We start from the raw sequence: 18,309 nt of genomic DNA on the forward strand, positions 1-18,309 counted from the left end.
TTTGTTTGGTGCTCTTCTCTTGCTGTGCGACCGTGGTGCTGATGTGTGCTCCCGAGCCTGCTGCTCCTCGCCGTCTGCGCTGCCTGCCCTTCTCCGCCACCTGCCGCTCCTCCTCTCACGCCTTCTTCTTCCTCTCTCTTTTTGTTCTGCCGCCGCCGGATGACGTCGCGGCGCGTACGACGCCAGCAGCTGGCCCATTCCCCTAACACAGTCCCCAAAGCCGACCCGCAGCTCTCCCTCTCTCCCCCGAGACACACTGCCCTTTTGCCGCCACCGCGAGCCCCGTCGCCGCCGATGCAGCCCAAGATGAACGGCACGATGGTGGGTGTGGAGCGCGACCGCGAGCGGGCGTACGTGCAGCACCGGGAGCGCGTGGCCAGCCAGCGCCGCCGCATCGACAACGACACGCCGGCGAGCTGCGCCTACGCACGCAAGCCCGGCGCTGTGCGCACGAACCCTGCCCGCGCCGCGCAGATCGACCGCGACAACGCGAAGCTTGTGGAGAAGATGGTGCACATAATGAACACGAAGGGCGGCGTGGACACGAGTGAGCCGTGGCGTGACCACAACCGTGCGGTGAACTCGCAGCGCACGCGGCAGCAGCGGCAGGCTGTTGTTGCGGAGGAGAACGCGAGGATGCTGGAGCGACTGGAGAGGGCGGCGCCGACGTACCGCGCGGACAAGTTTGCGGCCGATCGTCGCCGCAACGAGGAGTTCGCTGCGCGTGCGAGCCGGTACCCGTACCGTCCGATGGACAAGGCGGGCTCCTAGCGGGCGGGCGGTGCGCGCTGTGCCTCTGCGCGGAGAGCCGGTGGTGCCGACGCTGCGTGTTGTCGCTGCCCGCCTGCAGCTGTTGGCGCGTCGTGCTGTGCCCTCCCCGTTGCGCGCTTGGCTCCGAGGGCCGCCTGCTGTGGCTGCGCTGCCGAAGTGCCGCTTCCCGGCATCGCTGTGGTGTGTGCGTGATGTACAGTATGGATATCCGTTTGTGTGAGTTGGCGCCGCCTGACTGCGTCTGTGCTGATTTCTCCCGTTGTGCGTCGACCCCCTTTCCCCGGCTGCATGCGCGACGTGCACGGCCGCCGGCGACGGAGATGATGTCTCGACCGTGCCTCCTCACGCGTCTCCGCCGGGCGCGCCTCTCTTTCTCTCTCCCTCTCTGGCGGCGCTGGGGTGCGCTGCTCGGTGCCGCCCCACGCGCCGTCCATCGCTGCTGCACCGGTGCGTGGGCCGTGGTCGGCGCGGCGTGTGTGCCTGCGAGCGCCGCCCCTCTGTGCGATGAAGCTGCTCGCCCCCTCTCCTTGTGTGCTCCACCACTGCACTTCAACGCCGCTCTGCTCCTCCTCCCTTTGCCCTCCTCTGCTCGTGAGCCGTGAAGCGCCGCTGCTGCGCACGTGCTGAGCGTCCTTTCCTTTGCGCTCGCTGGCTCTCGGTGTCCCACGCTGCTTCTCCACTCCGTCTTACTTCTCCCCTCTGCAGGCGCTCCTCCTGGCTGCTGTGTTTTTCCGCGGTCCGCGCTCCGCCTGCGTTTCACAGCCGTTCCGCTCCTTCCTCGGTGCTCCCCGCGTACCCCGTTTCCGTCCGCCTCTCCCTCTCTCCGCTGCCGCGCCTGCGCCTTCCGAATGGGTTTTGCCGCCTGCTCTCCTGCACCGCCCCCCGCTCCCCGTGCCGGGAACAGGAGCGGAAGGGGCGTGTGCGTGAGCGGCGAGCTGCGGGACTGCTGCCTTCTGGTTGCTGCTCTGCGTTCCCGGCGCGCGTGGTGCTGTTGGTGTAGAGAGAGCGTTGTGCACTTGCCTAGCGGTGGGACGCGGTAGTGGTGGCCCTCCTCTGCTCTGCTCCCCCCCCCCTTCTCCGCTGCGGTGGCCGCCTTAAAGCTGTGTGCTGCGGCCTCACGCGTAAGTGCTTGTTTTCTCTCTTTTCGAAGCTGCCCTGTGCCGCCGCGGGTTGGTGCTCGTTGTGGATGCTGTGCGACGCGGCGGCCCGCGGTGATGTCTGGTACTGCCGCTTCCGAGCCGCGTTGCTGCTGTGCGACGGAGGAGCGCGTTGCTCGGGTGCGCACACACGACGCGTCTCCCTGCCTGTCCACGCCCCCCAGCGAAAGACATGCGGGCCGTCTTTGTTTTTCTTCTTGGTGCCTGTGCACTCCACGCTGGGCGGGAGCGGCGTCCCTCTGCTCCGTGTACTGCGCCGCCCGCTGCAGCTGGTGCCGGTGCTGTACGAGCTGTGCCCCAACGCATGAATTGAGCGCTGCTGCACCGATGCGGTGTCGCGCCGAATTCGTGACGGCGTGCTGTGCGTGTCGTGTTGCGTGGTGCTGTGCTGAGGCGAGCCGCTTTGTAGGCGGACGCTGGCGGACCTCTTTCCCTTGAAGCGGCCGACGCCCGCCGCGGCGCAACCTGCGCTGGTTGTCTCGCGATGACGGAATGTGTCCCGACGGCTGCTCACTTTCCTCTCTCTCTCCCCTGGTGTCTGCCCTCTCCTCCCCGCTCCCCATCCACCGACGCTCCACCGACTGCGCAGTGGTCCGCCTTAACCAAACGAAGACACAGCTTCACCGCTTTCCTCTGCGAGCGAGTGTGCGTACTCCGTCACCCCGACCCGCCTGTTGAGCTCAGCACCCGCTTTCTTCCCTGCCCTCGCCACGATGGGTGCCAAGCAAACCAAGATCGAGAACGTTGGCGACAACCACCCTGCGCGCTTCTACGACGGCTGCGCGAAGGTGCAGGAGGGCTGCTACACGGTGGCCGAGATCTACTTCAACCAGGCCATCCGAAACCACCCCGGCCACGCGTTCTGGACGGACGTGATGGAGGTGACGGTGCCGAAGGGCGACCGGGGCAGCGATGCGGAGGACCCCTTCGACCACGGCGGCGAGCGGCGCGACGTCGAATGGTGCTTCTGTCCGGTCTCCCCGAGTGCGTCGTGCGACGATACCAAGGGGTCGGTACGGCGGCTGCTCTCGTTGCCGTCGTGCAGGGAGAGGGCCGTCTCGGCGGACTCGCCGCGGCAGGCTGCGCAGACGATCCCCAGTCTCGCCGACGACGAGGATGCGGACTCGGTGGCTCCCGAGGCTGCTGCGCGAGTCCCGGCGCTGATTTTCCCGGTGGACCGGCGCCTTGTGGACTTGCAGGACTACGTGCGCATGCTGAGCGACATCGCTCGCATGTACCGCCGCAAGGCCGACGCTTCCGGAGGTGACAGCTGCGATATGGCCCTGAAGCTGAGCATGATGTACAACTCCTACACCGCTGTGCGCCTGCAGGCGATGCTGCACCTCCTGCAGACGCACTTTGCCGAGCACAACGCGACGGGCGACGTGCAGGGCGAGGACATGTTCGGTCTTTACGGCAAGAGCTGCGCGCAATCCCCGTCATCGTTCTCTCGATTGAGGGCGAACGTGAATCGTAGAAGAGGGGTTCTGAACGGGAGCGTGAGCAACGACACTTCCTCGCAGGATGGACAGGACGACGCTCTCTGCGTGTTTTGGGAGTCGGTGCAGTTCCTGTGGATATCGAATGTGCTGTCGTACGTGACCAGGGTGCTGCGGCTGATACACTGCTCGCACAGCAAGGTGCGGCCGTCGGCCTTCAAAGACATGTTCGACCTGTCGCTCACGTGCTTGGAGGCTGTGCGAGCTCAGCTGGCGCGTGTTGCGGAGGCGAACTCGCACATCTACCTTGGCAACCTGATGGGTGGATTCATTGCGTTCTTGGGGAACAGCATCAGCGAGTGCTGCGCGCTTGACGAGGATCCGGCTACCTGGGCTCATCGGAGCACCCTAGCGGATCAGAGTTCTCGCACACCGAGGAAAGCGAAGACCACGTTCCTGCGTTTGGGCACGTCACGAAGCTTCTCGGATGACCAGCTGAACTTCTTTCGAGAGGCCAAGCAGTGGGATGCGCTGTCGCTTCCTCTCCTAGACGTGCAGCTGTTTGCTTCAGTGAAGTTGATGATGCAGCGAGACAGTTACAGTAAGCGCTCAATCAAACTGATGACGCCAATGGAGAGGAGTTTTGGGTGGTACATGGGGGTGGACGTTAGCGGAGGGTTTGAACGGCGTGCTGGCACCCCTGGCTGCAGCGCGTACCTCTTGAAGATGTGCGGTGTGCCTGACGATGCCACGATGCGGGACTGGCGTCTCTTCGCTGCTGTTGGACTGGAGGAAATGAGCATTGGACTGTTTCGCATGGCCTCGATGACCGGGTTTGTTTTGCACGCACGAGGCAAGACGAGTCAGTCGCAGGAGCTCTGCAACGCCACGGTTCAATTTGCGTTGAACATGTACGGGTGCCGTACGCCCATCTCGGATCTCGTTGAAGCGCAGTTTCAGCAGGTCACAAGCGAAGCTTCGGTGTAAGGAAAACTGCAGTTTTTTCTTTTCTTGTCTCGCATGGAGGCGCTTGTCACCTCGCTGGTTTTTCCTTTCCTTTTTTGCGTTAACTCCAGTAATTTGTTTTCTTTCACTTCTCGGCCTGGACATTTAAATGATTTTGCAGTTCTCTAAAGGGTACATCCGATATTTATTTTATCTACGAAGCTTGTAATCACTATTGGTTTTTGTTTTCTCCATTCGTGTTCATTGAGTTCTTTCGTGTACCAGTTCAAAAGTACTAACACAGATCCACTGCTGTTTAATAGAGCGGTCTTGGTCATCCTCATCAACTTCAGCGTTAAACTGAAGCTTGCGGATGAAAAGCGTGTGTCTTGTATCCATGATACTATTGCATTTATTTTAAGTATCCTTAACTGCATCAAAACTCCAAAGTACCTACGTTGTGCGAGGCGTCATTTATTATTATTATTATTATTATTATTACTATTATTAGTATTGACCTATACAAAGCTCCCAGAGACACCTTCCCCTTCGAGTAGTTTATTTATAGACACACGGACCCAGTTTCTGGATCCAACAAAACACTACTCATTTTGCTGCTGTGAGCCGGTCGAATTAACTTGTATGGAAACCTTTTTCTTCGTTTATTCTTCATTTTGTAAACCCTGTCTTAATTTTAATGCTTTCAATTGTTTTTCTTTTTTTTACTTTTTTCGGCCATGTAAAAACCACGACCTCAGCCTTTGTTTGAGGTTTTATATCTCAGGAAAATGTGCCCACGAGGCTTCAGAACCCTACTCAATACCTTCTCTGTAGCACCGTGCCACTCGTACTTCTCTTGCGAGAGGAAGGTCGCTACGCCACCTTGACGGCTGCGTTCCCCGAACGGTGAGCGTTGGCTAGACGAGTCGCTGCTTAACGACGGCGCTGCGATGCGACCAGAACCAGGCGCATTTGTTTGGTGCTCTTCTCTTGCTGTGCGACCGTGGTGCTGATGTGTGCTCCCGAGCCTGCTGCTCCTCGCCGTCTGCGCTGCCTGCCCTTCTCCGCCACCTGCCGCTCCTCCTCTCACGCCTTCTTCTTCCTCTCTCTTTTTGTTCTGCCGCCGCCGGATGACGTCGCGGCGCGTACGACGCCAGCAGCTGGCCCATTCCCCTAACACAGTCCCCAAAGCCGACCCGCAGCTCTCCCTCTCTCCCCCGAGACACACTGCCCTTTTGCCGCCACCGCGAGCCCCGTCGCCGCCGATGCAGCCCAAGATGAACGGCACGATGGTGGGTGTGGAGCGCGACCGCGAGCGGGCGTACGTGCAGCACCGGGAGCGCGTGGCCAGCCAGCGCCGCCGCATCGACAACGACACGCCGGCGAGCTGCGCCTACGCACGCAAGCCCGGCGCTGTGCGCACGAACCCTGCCCGCGCCGCGCAGATCGACCGCGACAACGCGAAGCTTGTGGAGAAGATGGTGCACATAATGAACACGAAGGGCGGCGTGGACACGAGTGAGCCGTGGCGTGACCACAACCGTGCGGTGAACTCGCAGCGCACGCGGCAGCAGCGGCAGGCTGTTGTTGCGGAGGAGAACGCGAGGATGCTGGAGCGACTGGAGAGGGCGGCGCCGACGTACCGCGCGGACAAGTTTGCGGCCGATCGTCGCCGCAACGAGGAGTTCGCTGCGCGTGCGAGCCGGTACCCGTACCGTCCGATGGACAAGGCGGGCTCCTAGCGGGCGGGCGGTGCGCGCTGTGCCTCTGCGCGGAGAGCCGGTGGTGCCGACGCTGCGTGTTGTCGCTGCCCGCCTGCAGCTGTTGGCGCGTCGTGCTGTGCCCTCCCCGTTGCGCGCTTGGCTCCGAGGGCCGCCTGCTGTGGCTGCGCTGCCGAAGTGCCGCTTCCCGGCATCGCTGTGGTGTGTGCGTGATGTACAGTATGGATATCCGTTTGTGTGAGTTGGCGCCGCCTGACTGCGTCTGTGCTGATTTCTCCCGTTGTGCGTCGACCCCCTTTCCCCGGCTGCATGCGCGACGTGCACGGCCGCCGGCGACGGAGATGATGTCTCGACCGTGCCTCCTCACGCGTCTCCGCCGGGCGCGCCTCTCTTTCTCTCTCCCTCTCTGGCGGCGCTGGGGTGCGCTGCTCGGTGCCGCCCCACGCGCCGTCCATCGCTGCTGCACCGGTGCGTGGGCCGTGGTCGGCGCGGCGTGTGTGCCTGCGAGCGCCGCCCCTCTGTGCGATGAAGCTGCTCGCCCCCTCTCCTTGTGTGCTCCACCACTGCACTTCAACGCCGCTCTGCTCCTCCTCCCTTTGCCCTCCTCTGCTCGTGAGCCGTGAAGCGCCGCTGCTGCGCACGTGCTGAGCGTCCTTTCCTTTGCGCTCGCTGGCTCTCGGTGTCCCACGCTGCTTCTCCACTCCGTCTTACTTCTCCCCTCTGCAGGCGCTCCTCCTGGCTGCTGTGTTTTTCCGCGGTCCGCGCTCCGCCTGCGTTTCACAGCCGTTCCGCTCCTTCCTCGGTGCTCCCCGCGTACCCCGTTTCCGTCCGCCTCTCCCTCTCTCCGCTGCCGCGCCTGCGCCTTCCGAATGGGTTTTGCCGCCTGCTCTCCTGCACCGCCCCCCGCTCCCCGTGCCGGGAACAGGAGCGGAAGGGGCGTGTGCGTGAGCGGCGAGCTGCGGGACTGCTGCCTTCTGGTTGCTGCTCTGCGTTCCCGGCGCGCGTGGTGCTGTTGGTGTAGAGAGAGCGTTGTGCACTTGCCTAGCGGTGGGACGCGGTAGTGGTGGCCCTCCTCTGCTCTGCTCCCCCCCCCCTTCTCCGCTGCGGTGGCCGCCTTAAAGCTGTGTGCTGCGGCCTCACGCGTAAGTGCTTGTTTTCTCTCTTTTCGAAGCTGCCCTGTGCCGCCGCGGGTTGGTGCTCGTTGTGGATGCTGTGCGACGCGGCGGCCCGCGGTGATGTCTGGTACTGCCGCTTCCGAGCCGCGTTGCTGCTGTGCGACGGAGGAGCGCGTTGCTCGGGTGCGCACACACGACGCGTCTCCCTGCCTGTCCACGCCCCCCAGCGAAAGACATGCGGGCCGTCTTTGTTTTTCTTCTTGGTGCCTGTGCACTCCACGCTGGGCGGGAGCGGCGTCCCTCTGCTCCGTGTACTGCGCCGCCCGCTGCAGCTGGTGCCGGTGCTGTACGAGCTGTGCCCCAACGCATGAATTGAGCGCTGCTGCACCGATGCGGTGTCGCGCCGAATTCGTGACGGCGTGCTGTGCGTGTCGTGTTGCGTGGTGCTGTGCTGAGGCGAGCCGCTTTGTAGGCGGACGCTGGCGGACCTCTTTCCCTTGAAGCGGCCGACGCCCGCCGCGGCGCAACCTGCGCTGGTTGTCTCGCGATGACGGAATGTGTCCCGACGGCTGCTCACTTTCCTCTCTCTCTCCCCTGGTGTCTGCCCTCTCCTCCCCGCTCCCCATCCACCGACGCTCCACCGACTGCGCAGTGGTCCGCCTTAACCAAACGAAGACACAGCTTCACCGCTTTCCTCTGCGAGCGAGTGTGCGTACTCCGTCACCCCGACCCGCCTGTTGAGCTCAGCACCCGCTTTCTTCCCTGCCCTCGCCACGATGGGTGCCAAGCAAACCAAGATCGAGAACGTTGGCGACAACCACCCTGCGCGCTTCTACGACGGCTGCGCGAAGGTGCAGGAGGGCTGCTACACGGTGGCCGAGATCTACTTCAACCAGGCCATCCGAAACCACCCCGGCCACGCGTTCTGGACGGACGTGATGGAGGTGACGGTGCCGAAGGGCGACCGGGGCAGCGATGCGGAGGACCCCTTCGACCACGGCGGCGAGCGGCGCGACGTCGATGGTGCATTCGTTGCCGCGCCACGGAATTCAACCTCCTCGCCCCCGCTGGGGTCGGTACGGCGGCTGCTCTCGTTGCCGTCGTGCAGGGAGAGGGCCGTCTCGGCGGACTCGCCGCGGCAGGCTGCGCAGACGATCCCCAGTCTCGCCGACGACGAGGATGCGGACTCGGTGGCTCCCGAGGCTGCTGCGCGAGTCCCGGCGCTGATTTTCCCGGTGGACCGGCGCCTTGTGGACTTGCAGGACTACGTGCGCATGCTGAGCGACATCGCTCGCATGTACCGCCGCAAGGCCGACGCTTCCGGAGGTGACAGCTGCGATATGGCCCTGAAGCTGAGCATGATGTACAACTCCTACACCGCTGTGCGCCTGCAGGCGATGCTGCACCTCCTGCAGACGCACTTTGCCGAGCACAACGCGACGGGCGACGTGCAGGGCGAGGACATGTTCGGTCTTTACGGCAAGAGCTGCGCGCAATCCCCGTCATCGTTCTCTCGATTGAGGGCGAACGTGAATCGTAGAAGAGGGGTTCTGAACGGGAGCGTGAGCAACGACACTTCCTCGCAGGATGGACAGGACGACGCTCTCTGCGTGTTTTGGGAGTCGGTGCAGTTCCTGTGGATATCGAATGTGCTGTCGTACGTGACCAGGGTGCTGCGGCTGATACACTGCTCGCACAGCAAGGTGCGGCCGTCGGCCTTCAAAGACATGTTCGACCTGTCGCTCACGTGCTTGGAGGCTGTGCGAGCTCAGCTGGCGCGTGTTGCGGAGGCGAACTCGCACATCTACCTTGGCAACCTGATGGGTGGATTCATTGCGTTCTTGGGGAACAGCATCAGCGAGTGCTGCGCGCTTGACGAGGATCCGGCTACCTGGGCTCATCGGAGCACCCTAGCGGATCAGAGTTCTCGCACACCGAGGAAAGCGAAGACCACGTTCCTGCGTTTGGGCACGTCACGAAGCTTCTCGGATGACCAGCTGAACTTCTTTCGAGAGGCCAAGCAGTGGGATGCGCTGTCGCTTCCTCTCCTAGACGTGCAGCTGTTTGCTTCAGTGAAGTTGATGATGCAGCGAGACAGTTACAGTAAGCGCTCAATCAAACTGATGACGCCAATGGAGAGGAGTTTTGGGTGGTACATGGGGGTGGACGTTAGCGGAGGGTTTGAACGGCGTGCTGGCACCCCTGGCTGCAGCGCGTACCTCTTGAAGATGTGCGGTGTGCCTGACGATGCCACGATGCGGGACTGGCGTCTCTTCGCTGCTGTTGGACTGGAGGAAATGAGCGTGGGAATCTTGCGAGTGGCAATGATGACGTGTTTCATTTTGCACGCACGAGGCAAGACGGGTCAATCGCAGGAGCTCTGCAACGCCACGGTTCAATTTGCGTTGAACATGTACGGGTGCCGTACGCCCATCTCGGATCTCGTTGAAGCGCAGTTTCAGCAGGTCATGAGCGAAGCGTCGGTGTGAGGAAGACGGTGAAATTAGTTTGCTTTTCTTTGCTGACACTCTTGGTTTTTCGCGGTTTTGTTTTGTTGGCTTCTCATCTTGTTTAGTGTTTATTACTTGCACTGCTCACCAGTTATTTTGTCACCTCTCTAAGGTGCAGATGCGAGGGAGGTTGGAGCCGAGAGGCTTGCAATCAGTCTTCGGCGTTTTTCGGTACAAGTTTTTTTCTTCTTCTCGATCGTTTTGTTTAGAGTGGGGGCGCAAAATGATTGGGTGGTGGCATGGCTCAGCTGGCTGGGCTTAACCATGATTGTGTTTTTCTCAGTTTCCGTAGATTTCTGTTGTTTTCTTTCGATAGCTTTTTCGTGTTCTAACCTCTCCTCTTTTCCGATCCCAGCTGCCTCAGCCCGCCTCGCTCAGCGTGAGAGGCGCGTTCGAAAAGATGTCTTCCACTTTTTAAGTTTTTTTGCGAAACCGTGAAAACTGTAGTAAAACACAGTGGTGATCATCGTCCACGTGTACTCGCCAGTATTTAAGAGGCTGGTGATTTGCTGTACCAGGCTAGAGCTTCCGATGCAGCTGCAAGGCGGCTCATCTTCTACCCTTTCTCTTTTTTGATGATGTTCTTCTGTTTTGTTGTGTTTCCTGTTTCACTTCATTTCTTCCTCTTTTTTGTTTGTCTTCTTCAACGCGTCGGACTCGGTCTTAATTGGCTCTCTTTTGTTTCACCACCGGAGAGACTTGTACTGCTTTCTTGTTTCTCGAGCTCCGTAAGCGCTACTGTTCAACTTGAACTCGTTAAAATAAGCAGCCGGGGAAACGCGCGAGATGCTCTCATATGCATGAACTGTTTCCCTTTTCTCTTCCTTTCATTTAAAAAACCTCAGTTGATTAACTGTAACGTCTAGTGCTTTTTTTCCTTCTAAAAGATAATAAGAACATCTATTATTATTACTATTTTCCAAATCTAAGAATGGACACGTCCTCCATGATCATCTCCGCTGCTTTCTCTTCCTATACACTTATACACTTATCTATTCGGATCCCGTTTGTGGAGTCACCAACATAACATATTTGGTACCTCCGTAAGCTTTTACGATTCTACTCGACAACGTCGGTTTTGACTTACGCGCCTCAAAAGAAGCCTCTCTCTCTCTCACTGTAAACGCTTTTCTTTTTCCTATCCTTTTTCTATTACTCCGCCATTAAGGAGTAAAACCGCATTTGTTCTTTAGCTTTTTTACGGAGTCAAAAATTGTTCTCACGAGGCTTCAGGACCCTAATCGATACTTTCTCTGTAAGTCGCGTGCCACTCGTATTCTCTTGCGAGAGGAAGGTCGCTACGCCACCTTGACGGCTGCGTTCCCCGAACGGTGAGCGTTGGCTAGACGAGTCGCTGCTTAACGACGGCGCTGCGATGCGACCAGAACCAGGCGCATTTGTTTGGTGCTCTTCTCTTGCTGTGCGACCGTGGTGCTGATGTGTGCTCCCGAGCCTGCTGCTCCTCGCCGTCTGCGCTGCCTGCCCTTCTCCGCCACCTGCCGCTCCTCCTCTCACGCCTTCTTCTTCCTCTCTCTTTTTGTTCTGCCGCCGCCGGATGACGTCGCGGCGCGTACGACGCCAGCAGCTGGCCCATTCCCCTAACACAGTCCCCAAAGCCGACCCGCAGCTCTCCCTCTCTCCCCCGAGACACACTGCCCTTTTGCCGCCACCGCGAGCCCCGTCGCCGCCGATGCAGCCCAAGATGAACGGCACGATGGTGGGTGTGGAGCGCGACCGCGAGCGGGCGTACGTGCAGCACCGGGAGCGCGTGGCCAGCCAGCGCCGCCGCATCGACAACGACACGCCGGCGAGCTGCGCCTACGCACGCAAGCCCGGCGCTGTGCGCACGAACCCTGCCCGCGCCGCGCAGATCGACCGCGACAACGCGAAGCTTGTGGAGAAGATGGTGCACATAATGAACACGAAGGGCGGCGTGGACACGAGTGAGCCGTGGCGTGACCACAACCGTGCGGTGAACTCGCAGCGCACGCGGCAGCAGCGGCAGGCTGTTGTTGCGGAGGAGAACGCGAGGATGCTGGAGCGACTGGAGAGGGCGGCGCCGACGTACCGCGCGGACAAGTTTGCGGCCGATCGTCGCCGCAACGAGGAGTTCGCTGCGCGTGCGAGCCGGTACCCGTACCGTCCGATGGACAAGGCGGGCTCCTAGCGGGCGGGCGGTGCGCGCTGTGCCTCTGCGCGGAGAGCCGGTGGTGCCGACGCTGCGTGTTGTCGCTGCCCGCCTGCAGCTGTTGGCGCGTCGTGCTGTGCCCTCCCCGTTGCGCGCTTGGCTCCGAGGGCCGCCTGCTGTGGCTGCGCTGCCGAAGTGCCGCTTCCCGGCATCGCTGTGGTGTGTGCGTGATGTACAGTATGGATATCCGTTTGTGTGAGTTGGCGCCGCCTGACTGCGTCTGTGCTGATTTCTCCCGTTGTGCGTCGACCCCCTTTCCCCGGCTGCATGCGCGACGTGCACGGCCGCCGGCGACGGAGATGATGTCTCGACCGTGCCTCCTCACGCGTCTCCGCCGGGCGCGCCTCTCTTTCTCTCTCCCTCTCTGGCGGCGCTGGGGTGCGCTGCTCGGTGCCGCCCCACGCGCCGTCCATCGCTGCTGCACCGGTGCGTGGGCCGTGGTCGGCGCGGCGTGTGTGCCTGCGAGCGCCGCCCCTCTGTGCGATGAAGCTGCTCGCCCCCTCTCCTTGTGTGCTCCACCACTGCACTTCAACGCCGCTCTGCTCCTCCTCCCTTTGCCCTCCTCTGCTCGTGAGCCGTGAAGCGCCGCTGCTGCGCACGTGCTGAGCGTCCTTTCCTTTGCGCTCGCTGGCTCTCGGTGTCCCACGCTGCTTCTCCACTCCGTCTTACTTCTCCCCTCTGCAGGCGCTCCTCCTGGCTGCTGTGTTTTTCCGCGGTCCGCGCTCCGCCTGCGTTTCACAGCCGTTCCGCTCCTTCCTCGGTGCTCCCCGCGTACCCCGTTTCCGTCCGCCTCTCCCTCTCTCCGCTGCCGCGCCTGCGCCTTCCGAATGGGTTTTGCCGCCTGCTCTCCTGCACCGCCCCCCGCTCCCCGTGCCGGGAACAGGAGCGGAAGGGGCGTGTGCGTGAGCGGCGAGCTGCGGGACTGCTGCCTTCTGGTTGCTGCTCTGCGTTCCCGGCGCGCGTGGTGCTGTTGGTGTAGAGAGAGCGTTGTGCACTTGCCTAGCGGTGGGACGCGGTAGTGGTGGCCCTCCTCTGCTCTGCTCCCCCCCCCCTTCTCCGCTGCGGTGGCCGCCTTAAAGCTGTGTGCTGCGGCCTCACGCGTAAGTGCTTGTTTTCTCTCTTTTCGAAGCTGCCCTGTGCCGCCGCGGGTTGGTGCTCGTTGTGGATGCTGTGCGACGCGGCGGCCCGCGGTGATGTCTGGTACTGCCGCTTCCGAGCCGCGTTGCTGCTGTGCGACGGAGGAGCGCGTTGCTCGGGTGCGCACACACGACGCGTCTCCCTGCCTGTCCACGCCCCCCAGCGAAAGACATGCGGGCCGTCTTTGTTTTTCTTCTTGGTGCCTGTGCACTCCACGCTGGGCGGGAGCGGCGTCCCTCTGCTCCGTGTACTGCGCCGCCCGCTGCAGCTGGTGCCGGTGCTGTACGAGCTGTGCCCCAACGCATGAATTGAGCGCTGCTGCACCGATGCGGTGTCGCGCCGAATTCGTGACGGCGTGCTGTGCGTGTCGTGTTGCGTGGTGCTGTGCTGAGGCGAGCCGCTTTGTAGGCGGACGCTGGCGGACCTCTTTCCCTTGAAGCGGCCGACGCCCGCCGCGGCGCAACCTGCGCTGGTTGTCTCGCGATGACGGAATGTGTCCCGACGGCTGCTCACTTTCCTCTCTCTCTCCCCTGGTGTCTGCCCTCTCCTCCCCGCTCCCCATCCACCGACGCTCCACCGACTGCGCAGTGGTCCGCCTTAACCAAACGAAGACACAGCTTCACCGCTTTCCTCTGCGAGCGAGTGTGCGTACTCCGTCACCCCGACCCGCCTGTTGAGCTCAGCACCCGCTTTCTTCCCTGCCCTCGCCACGATGGGTGCCAAGCAAACCAAGATCGAGAACGTTGGCGACAACCACCCTGCGCGCTTCTACGACGGCTGCGCGAAGGTGCAGGAGGGCTGCTACACGGTGGCCGAGATCTACTTCAACCAGGCCATCCGAAACCACCCCGGCCACGCGTTCTGGACGGACGTGATGGAGGTGACGGTGCCGAAGGGCGACCGGGGCAGCGATGCGGAGGACCCCTTCGACCACGGCGGCGAGCGGCGCGACGTCGAATGGTGCTTCTGTCCGGTCTCCCCGAGTGCGTCGTGCGACGATACCAAGGGGTCGGTACGGCGGCTGCTCTCGTTGCCGTCGTGCAGGGAGAGGGCCGTCTCGGCGGACTCGCCGCGGCAGGCTGCGCAGACGATCCCCAGTCTCGCCGACGACGAGGATGCGGACTCGGTGGCTCCCGAGGCTGCTGCGCGAGTCCCGGCGCTGATTTTCCCGGTGGACCGGCGCCTTGTGGACTTGCAGGACTACGTGCGCATGCTGAGCGACATCGCTCGCATGTACCGCCGCAAGGCCGACGCTTCCGGAGGTGACAGCTGCGATATGGCCCTGAAGCTGAGCATGATGTACAACTCCTACACCGCTGTGCGCCTGCAGGCGATGCTGCACCTCCTGCAGACGCACTTTGCCGAGCACAACGCGACGGGCGACGTGCAGGGCGAGGACATGTTCGGTCTTTACGGCAAGAGCTGCGCGCAATCCCCGTCATCGTTCTCTCGATTGAGGGCGAACGTGAATCGTAGAAGAGGGGTTCTGAACGGGAGCGTGAGCAACGACACTTCCTCGCAGGATGGACAGGACGACGCTCTCTGCGTGTTTTGGGAGTCGGTGCAGTTCCTGTGGATATCGAATGTGCTGTCGTACGTGACCAGGGTGCTGCGGCTGATACACTGCTCGCACAGCAAGGTGCGGCCGTCGGCCTTCAAAGACATGTTCGACCTGTCGCTCACGTGCTTGGAGGCTGTGCGAGCTCAGCTGGCGCGTGTTGCGGAGGCGAACTCGCACATCTACCTTGGCAACCTGATGGGTGGATTCATTGCGTTCTTGGGGAACAGCATCAGCGAGTGCTGCGCGCTTGACGAGGATCCGGCTACCTGGGCTCATCGGAGCACCCTAGCGGATCAGAGTTCTCGCACACCGAGGAAAGCGAAGACCACGTTCCTGCGTTTGGGCACGTCACGAAGCTTCTCGGATGACCAGCTGAACTTCTTTCGAGAGGCCAAGCAGTGGGATGCGCTGTCGCTTCCTCTCCTAGACGTGCAGCTGTTTGCTTCAGTGAAGTTGATGATGCAGCGAGACAGTTACAGTAAGCGCTCAATCAAACTGATGACGCCAATGGAGAGGAGTTTTGGGTGGTACATGGGGGTGGACGTTAGCGGAGGGTTTGAACGGCGTGCTGGCACCCCTGGCTGCAGCGCGTACCTCTTGAAGATGTGCGGTGTGCCTGACGATGCCACGATGCGGGACTGGCGTCTCTTCGCTGCTGTTGGACTGGAGGAAATGAGCATTGGACTGTTTCGCATGGCCTCGATGACCGGGTTTGTTTTGCACGCACGAGGCAAGACGAGTCAGTCGCAGGAGCTCTGCAACGCCACGGTTCAATTTGCGTTGAACATGTACGGGTGCCGTACGCCCATCTCGGATCTCGTTGAAGCGCAGTTTCAGCAGGTCACAAGCGAAGCTTCGGTGTAAGGAAAACTGCAGTTTTTTCTTTTCTTGTCTCGCATGGAGGCGCTTGTCACCTCGCTGGTTTTTCCTTTCCTTTTTTGCGTTAACTCCAGTAATTTGTTTTCTTTCACTTCTCGGCCTGGACATTTAAATGATTTTGCAGTTCTCTAAAGGGTACATCCGATATTTATTTTATCTACGAAGCTTGTAATCACTATTGGTTTTTGTTTTCTCCATTCGTGTTCATTGAGTTCTTTCGTGTACCAGTTCAAAAGTACTAACACAGATCCACTGCTGTTTAATAGAGCGGTCTTGGTCATCCTCATCAACTTCAGCGTTAAACTGAAGCTTGCGGATGAAAAGCGTGTGTCTTGTATCCATGATACTATTGCATTTATTTTAAGTATCCTTAACTGCATCAAAACTCCAAAGTACCTACGTTGTGCGAGGCGTCATTTATTATTATTATTATTATTATTATTACTATTATTAGTATTGACCTATACAAAGCTCCCAGAGACACCTTCCCCTTCGAGTAGTTTATTTATAGACACACGGACCCAGTTTCTGGATCCAACAAAACACTACTCATTTTGCTGCTGTGAGCCGGTCGAATTAACTTGTATGGAAACCTTTTTCTTCGTTTATTCTTCATTTTGTAAACCCTGTCTTAATTTTAATGCTTTCAATTGTTTTTCTTTTTTTTACTTTTTTCGGCCATGTAAAAACCACGACCTCAGCCTTTGTTTGAGGTTTTATATCTCAGGAAAATGTGCCCACGAGGCTTCAGAACCCTACTCAATACCTTCTCTGTAGCACCGTGCCACTCGTACTTCTCTTGCGAGAGGAAGGTCGCTACGCCACCTTGACGGCTGCGTTCCCCGAACGGTGAGCGTTGGCTAGACGAGTCGCTGCTTAACGACGGCGCTGCGATGCGACCAGAACCAGGCGCATTTGTTTGGTGCTCTTCTCTTGCTGTGCGACCGTGGTGCTGATGTGTGCTCCCGAGCCTGCTGCTCCTCGCCGTCTGCGCTGCCTGCCCTTCTCCGCCACCTGCCGCTCCTCCTCTCACGCCTTCTTCTTCCTCTCTCTTTTTGTTCTGCCGCCGCCGGATGACGTCGCGGCGCGTACGACGCCAGCAGCTGGCCCATTCCCCTAACACAGTCCCCAAAGCCGACCCGCAGCTCTCCCTCTCTCCCCCGAGACACACTGCCCTTTTGCCGCCACCGCGAGCCCCGTCGCCGCCGATGCAGCCCAAGATGAACGGCACGATGGTGGGTGTGGAGCGCGACCGCGAGCGGGCGTACGTGCAGCACCGGGAGCGCGTGGCCAGCCAGCGCCGCCGCATCGACAACGACACGCCGGCGAGCTGCGCCTACGCACGCAAGCCCGGCGCTGTGCGCACGAACCCTGCCCGCGCCGCGCAGATCGACCGCGACAACGCGAAGCTTGTGGAGAAGATGGTGCACATAATGAACACGAAGGGCGGCGTGGACACGAGTGAGCCGTGGCGTGACCACAACCGTGCGGTGAACTCGCAGCGCACGCGGCAGCAGCGGCAGGCTGTTGTTGCGGAGGAGAACGCGAGGATGCTGGAGCGACTGGAGAGGGCGGCGCCGACGTACCGCGCGGACAAGTTTGCGGCCGATCGTCGCCGCAACGAGGAGTTCGCTGCGCGTGCGAGCCGGTACCCGTACCGTCCGATGGACAAGGCGGGCTCCTAGCGGGCGGGCGGTGCGCGCTGTGCCTCTGCGCGGAGAGCCGGTGGTGCCGACGCTGCGTGTTGTCGCTGCCCGCCTGCAGCTGTTGGCGCGTCGTGCTGTGCCCTCCCCGTTGCGCGCTTGGCTCCGAGGGCCGCCTGCTGTGGCTGCGCTGCCGAAGTGCCGCTTCCCGGCATCGCTGTGGTGTGTGCGTGATGTACAGTATGGATATCCGTTTGTGTGAGTTGGCGCCGCCTGACTGCGTCTGTGCTGATTTCTCCCGTTGTGCGTCGACCCCCTTTCCCCGGCTGCATGCGCGACGTGCACGGCCGCCGGCGACGGAGATGATGTCTCGACCGTGCCTCCTCACGCGTCTCCGCCGGGCGCGCCTCTCTTTCTCTCTCCCTCTCTGGCGGCGCTGGGGTGCGCTGCTCGGTGCCGCCCCACGCGCCGTCCATCGCTGCTGCACCGGTGCGTGGGCCGTGGTCGGCGCGGCGTGTGTGCCTGCGAGCGCCGCCCCTCTGTGCGATGAAGCTGCTCGCCCCCTCTCCTTGTGTGCTCCACCACTGCACTTCAACGCCGCTCTGCTCCTCCTCCCTTTGCCCTCCTCTGCTCGTGAGCCGTGAAGCGCCGCTGCTGCGCACGTGCTGAGCGTCCTTTCCTTTGCGCTCGCTGGCTCTCGGTGTCCCACGCTGCTTCTCCACTCCGTCTTACTTCTCCCCTCTGCAGGCGCTCCTCCTGGCTGCTGTGTTTTTCCGCGGTCCGCGCTCCGCCTGCGTTTCACAGCCGTTCCGCTCCTTCCTCGGTGCTCCCCGCGTACCCCGTTTCCGTCCGCCTCTCCCTCTCTCCGCTGCCGCGCCTGCGCCTTCCGAATGGGTTTTGCCGCCTGCTCTCCTGCACCGCCCCCCGCTCCCCGTGCCGGGAACAGGAGCGGAAGGGGCGTGTGCGTGAGCGGCGAGCTGCGGGACTGCTGCCTTCTGGTTGCTGCTCTGCGTTCCCGGCGCGCGTGGTGCTGTTGGTGTAGAGAGAGCGTTGTGCACTTGCCTAGCGGTGGGACGCGGTAGTGGTGGCCCTCCTCTGCTCTGCTCCCCCCCCCCTTCTCCGCTGCGGTGGCCGCCTTAAAGCTGTGTGCTGCGGCCTCACGCGTAAGTGCTTGTTTTCTCTCTTTTCGAAGCTGCCCTGTGCCGCCGCGGGTTGGTGCTCGTTGTGGATGCTGTGCGACGCG

At 61.3% G+C, this 18,309-nt stretch overlaps 7 protein-coding genes across 7 annotated transcripts; all 7 read left to right on the forward strand.

The window, feature by feature from the left end:
- Positions 1-294: 294 nt before the first annotated feature.
- On the forward strand, positions 295-771 carry ABB37_06027 (hypothetical protein; the record flags this gene model as incomplete). Its single annotated transcript, XM_015804268.1, has 1 exon — positions 295-771. One exon carries the CDS (start codon positions 295-297, stop codon positions 769-771), a length of 477 nt encoding a protein of 158 aa, XP_015657402.1.
- Positions 772-2,641: 1,870 nt separating this feature from the next.
- On the forward strand, positions 2,642-4,354 carry ABB37_06028 (unspecified product; the record flags this gene model as incomplete). The annotated part of the gene is made up of 1 exon (XM_015804269.1): positions 2,642-4,354. The coding sequence occupies one exon, from the start codon at positions 2,642-2,644 to the stop codon at positions 4,352-4,354; it is 1,713 nt and encodes a 570-aa protein (XP_015657403.1).
- A 1,223-nt stretch (positions 4,355-5,577) lies between these two features.
- Positions 5,578-6,054, forward strand: ABB37_06029 (hypothetical protein; the record flags this gene model as incomplete). The annotated part of the gene is made up of 1 exon (XM_015804270.1): positions 5,578-6,054. The coding sequence occupies one exon, from the start codon at positions 5,578-5,580 to the stop codon at positions 6,052-6,054; it is 477 nt and encodes a 158-aa protein (XP_015657404.1).
- Positions 6,055-7,924: 1,870 nt separating this feature from the next.
- Positions 7,925-9,637, forward strand: ABB37_06030 (unspecified product; the record flags this gene model as incomplete). Its single annotated transcript, XM_015804271.1, has 1 exon — positions 7,925-9,637. One exon carries the CDS (start codon positions 7,925-7,927, stop codon positions 9,635-9,637), a length of 1,713 nt encoding a protein of 570 aa, XP_015657405.1.
- Positions 9,638-11,348: 1,711 nt separating this feature from the next.
- On the forward strand, positions 11,349-11,825 carry ABB37_06031 (hypothetical protein; the record flags this gene model as incomplete). Its single annotated transcript, XM_015804272.1, has 1 exon — positions 11,349-11,825. The coding sequence occupies one exon, from the start codon at positions 11,349-11,351 to the stop codon at positions 11,823-11,825; it is 477 nt and encodes a 158-aa protein (XP_015657406.1).
- Positions 11,826-13,695: 1,870 nt separating this feature from the next.
- On the forward strand, positions 13,696-15,408 carry ABB37_06032 (unspecified product; the record flags this gene model as incomplete). The annotated part of the gene is made up of 1 exon (XM_015804273.1): positions 13,696-15,408. The coding sequence occupies one exon, from the start codon at positions 13,696-13,698 to the stop codon at positions 15,406-15,408; it is 1,713 nt and encodes a 570-aa protein (XP_015657407.1).
- A 1,223-nt stretch (positions 15,409-16,631) lies between these two features.
- On the forward strand, positions 16,632-17,108 carry ABB37_06033 (hypothetical protein; the record flags this gene model as incomplete). The annotated part of the gene is made up of 1 exon (XM_015804274.1): positions 16,632-17,108. One exon carries the CDS (start codon positions 16,632-16,634, stop codon positions 17,106-17,108), a length of 477 nt encoding a protein of 158 aa, XP_015657408.1.
- Between the last annotated feature and the right edge of the window lie 1,201 nt (positions 17,109-18,309).

Source organism: Leptomonas pyrrhocoris (genome assembly GCF_001293395.1).
Source record: "Leptomonas pyrrhocoris isolate H10 chromosome Unknown, whole genome shotgun sequence".
In the NCBI taxonomy this organism is placed as follows: Eukaryota; Euglenozoa; class Kinetoplastea; order Trypanosomatida; family Trypanosomatidae; genus Leptomonas; species Leptomonas pyrrhocoris.